Source organism: Myotis davidii, unplaced genomic scaffold (genome assembly GCF_000327345.1).
Source record: "Myotis davidii unplaced genomic scaffold, ASM32734v1 scaffold174, whole genome shotgun sequence".
Classification (NCBI taxonomy): Eukaryota; Metazoa; Chordata; class Mammalia; order Chiroptera; family Vespertilionidae; genus Myotis; species Myotis davidii.
The window spans coordinates 4,843,837-4,847,958 of NW_006289087.1; the positions used below are offsets into that span (position 1 = coordinate 4,843,837).

General features: G+C 48.8%; 1 protein-coding gene across 3 annotated transcripts in view; it reads right to left on the bottom strand.

The window, feature by feature from the left end:
- RRP15 (ribosomal RNA processing 15 homolog) overlaps positions 1 to 4,122 on the bottom strand; it is a 25,964-nt gene that overhangs the window by 6,180 nt on the left and 15,662 nt on the right. Inside the window, exons 4-5 of one of the 3 annotated variants that reach the window (XM_015562375.1) lie at positions 2,343 to 2,400; positions 1,764 to 1,907 (exon numbers count right to left, since the gene is read on the bottom strand). In XM_015562375.1, coding sequence (XP_015417861.1) covers positions 1,764 to 1,907; positions 2,343 to 2,400 — 202 coding nt within the window. Of the gene's footprint in view, positions 1 to 1,763; positions 1,966 to 2,316; positions 2,401 to 4,122 lie in introns of all 3 variants that reach the window. The other 2 variants (XM_006761278.2, XM_006761279.2) reach the window with 2 other exon arrangements.

Genomic DNA, 4,122 nt, shown 5'->3' on the forward strand with positions numbered 1-4,122 from the left:
CTGCCTGCCGTCCACACCCCCCCCCATGTGAGAAGCAAGGCCCACCGCTGCTGGGACCACCTGGGGGCCAGCGTGAGGCGCCCCTCCACTCCTAGCGTCCTGCCTGGGAGCAGGGCTTCAGCCAGGCCCTGAGCAGAGGACTGGACACTTTAAAAGGAGATGGCAACTGGAGTCTAGCTCGCGTCACTAGGATCCCAAGAAGCCCGTATGTCACAGGCATTCCCACCCCTGAAAACCAGCTCCGAGGGACCACCTGGTTGCCACTGATGAGAAATGTATGCGGACAGAGCCCCCGAACTCACTTCTGTTTGACATTCTTCACAAAAACAGAAAAATAAATAAATACCTAGTCTCTCCCAGTACCTGTTTTAACTGAGGGATTTTGACTGAAATGTGTTGCCCCACAATCCATCACTAAGGAAGCCCTTCCTAACAGAAACTGCTAGCACTTTCCTGCTGCTAAGTTCCTAGTGTGGTTTCCTGACAACCACAGAAGCTGACAGTGTCGTGTGGGCCAGTTCAAAGCCATGAAAACCTCGCACACAGCCTGTAATTCAAGACATAACACAGTCAACGCTTTCCTATCAGCAGCCAATAGGGGCTCCTTCGAGGAATCCTACGGGCTGAACGCTGGGGCCCCAGGCTGTCCCTACAATCTGCTTCAAGAAGGTTGGCAGCGAGTTCCTCCGCCACGTGTAGGCAGCAGACTGTAGGTTCTTCCCTGGAAAACATACAGGGCCCCAGAAGGAACAGGACAGGCCCTGCCAGTGGGCACCCCCATGAAAGAACCAACGCCCCTCAATCCTGAGCTCAGCACCCAGAAGCCTCCGGGCTCACAGTGGATGTTCAACCAACTCTATCCACGTCACTCTTCAGTCTGAGTGGACGGAGAGGGTCACCATGCAGACACAGGGCGTTTCTTTTCCCATTTCCCACCCGCTCCTCGTGCAAAGCAGCTGGGTCCTCCCCCAGTTCTCAGTGAAAGGTCACCAGTGAGAACACGCCTGCCTTCTTACCTGAAACGTGTAAATCCCCAAACACAGCTTTCACATGTTTGCACTTCCTTCTGACCAACACTAATTACATAGATCCACCATCTGGGTGGGCCCTTAAACTTGTCAAAATTAGGCAAAATGGCAACTAAATCAAGGAACTTGAAAAATACCTCAACCCTAGGCTAGCATGCAATTCCTACATGCTCTTCCTGCTAGAGTTCAACTGTTTTCCCCCAAATACACACACACACACACACACACACACACACACACACACTGACGAAACTCTCACTTCCTGACTGAAGTTCTCTGTTGGCAACAGAAAGAAGCCAGCACGTATAACTACGTACTTTGCTTTATTTATTTTTAAAACAGTCCTCCTGAGATGAAAGCCCATTTCAGAACTTTCACCGGGTACATCATTACAAATGGAAACTATGGGGGCCCCAGGTCAGAAAACCAGACCAGCACAGCCGCGTCACTGTTCTGCTGCCAACATAATAGAAGCTGCATGTCCGTCTTCAGACAGGACAGGTACCTGAATCTAGTGGCCCCTGAGTTCTAAGAGCAGGGAAATGGCATCCGTAATTGGCAATTCCCACACTAGATAAACCATCCTGAAACTAAGAATCCACGTTTACTAGGCTGTGGGCGTGTAATTATAACAAAATCTGAATAGCATGTAATTCTACCGTGTGCCTTTTTACCCTCAGACGCGAGAGTGAAAGCTAAGAGGCTGATGCACTGAACGTGGTATAAAAGTCTCACCTGCTTGGCCTGCGAGCTCCTCCCGGTCGAACCTTTGTCGCTGGCACTTCCGTCCATCCCCCTCAGAACGCTGATGAAATCTTTCTTGGAAACGGTTGAGATCAACTTCGCACGCTTCCTGATCGAGCTCCCGGCCTCCTTGACCTTCTCGTCAACATTCTTCTGATGCTTCTGGACGGCGTTGAATAACTGCACCACACCCCTGGGGACCACACGCGGCAGAACAACACAGTTAACAGCGATGACGCGAGACCCGCGGTCCCCAACCTCTCGGACCTCACAGACCACCAGTGGTCCATGCGCCACCGGTTGGCGACCACTGCTCTGGACTACAAACTCCGAGGATAGAAACAGTGTGTTTGCACTGCTTAGGAGAGAGGCAAGCATTTAGCAGGCAAGCCTATGAAAACAGCTGACTGGTTAGATACTTCTGGAAAGTGATCACGCATTTCCAGGAATGAATGGAAGCTTATGAACGCATTCATGGGATGAATATATGTGGATTGATATGTGATCTGTGTTGTTTCAGCTGTGGTTTTTTCTCGCACGCTTCCTGATCGAGCTCCCGGCCTCCTTGACCTTCTCGTCAACATTCTTCTGATGCTTCTGGACGGCGTTGAATAACTGCACCACACCCCTGGGGACCACACGTGGCAGAACAACATAGTTAACAGCGATGACGCTAGACCCGCGGTCCCCAACCTCTCGGACCTCACGGACCACCAGTGGTCCATGCGCCACCGGTTAGCGACCACTGCTCCAGACTACAAACTCCGAGGGTAGAAACAGTGTGTTTGCACAGCTTAGGAGAGAGGCAAGCATTTAGCAGGCAAGCCTATGAAAACAGCTGACTGGTTAGATACTTCTGGAAAGTGATCACGCATTTCCAGGAATGAATGGAAGCTTATGAACGCATTCATGGAAGACTTTCTGGGTCTTCATTTCATTGGCAAAGGGTTAACATGACACCCAAGTAGCTCAAAAAGTAGTCAGCTACACTATTTGCAACTCTTAGGATATAAAACTAATCTTAGAATCTAATTTTTAAAAATATTTGAAGACTTAGTATGAAAAAGAATTTTAGAATCTCCTTAATAATTGTTTTATATCGATAACGTTGCAATAGTAAGCATTAGAATGTACTGGGTAAAATCAACATGTTATTGAACTTAACTTCACCTCTTTTACTTATTCGGACCAATCTACATGACGTATGTGGCTCACATTCTATTTCCACTGGGGCAGCACTGATTTAGACCATTCACATCCCTCCCAACTCTAAAATCCTGTAACCTGTTCATTTCCTGCTCCGAGAATCACAGGGAGAGGCGACCGCCACGGGCCTGACCCTCCTGCACACTCTTGTTGGGTTTTTCACCAATTCGGGCCCTAATTGCTCTTTAGCCAGAACGTTTCTCAGGGTTGTGTTTGCAGCACGCAACCTTGAGAAATGAGGTAACGTCTCCCCCAGACAAAGAGCAGGCTTGTTCCCATTCACCGTAAAAGCAAGAGCGTTCCCCGCACAGCGTTCCCCTCCTGTAACGTGAACCACTGCACGAGCAGGCGGCCACCGAGGGCACCTGTGCCAGCCGTGGGAACAGGGGGAGCCAGTGGGAATGAGACACTCGGCGACCACCTTTGCCGTGAGTAATGGAGTCCCGTGTCTCTGACCCAGGAGTCTCTTGTCTCCTGTCAGCATCCAGGAAACTCTAACAGGTGAGTTTAGGCTGTAAACAGGGCAAAATCCCATCCCCTCACAGCAGGGCAGGACCAAGGTGAAGAGCATGAGGTGCCCAGGACAAAACTAAAGAGGCACTTACTCCCTGCACCAAACCTGCAATTTTCTAAGCTCTTCATATGTATTAATTCATTCAATTCTCAGAGAAACCCTATGGGGAGGTATAATATTCTCCTAGTTTCACAGATAAATAAATGGAGACACAGAGGCATTAAGTAACAGGCCCAAGGACACACAGCTTGTCCGTCAGGCTGGAATCGGAACCTAGCAGACTGGCTCTCCCGCTCACACACTTAGCCATCACCAGATGCCTTAGAACAGTGGTTCTCAACCTGTGGGTCGCGACCCCTTTGGGGGTTGAATGACCCTTTCACAGGGATCGCCTAGGACCATCAGAAAACACACATATAATTACATATTTGCTTTTGTGATTAATCACTATGCTTTAATTATGTTCAATTTGTAACAATGAAAATACATCCTGCATATGAGATATTTACATTACGATTCATAACTAGCAACATTACAGTTATGAAGTAGCAACGAAAATAATTTTATGGTTGGGTCACAACATGAGGAACTGTATTTAAAGGGCCAGAAGGTTGAGAAGCACTGAACTAT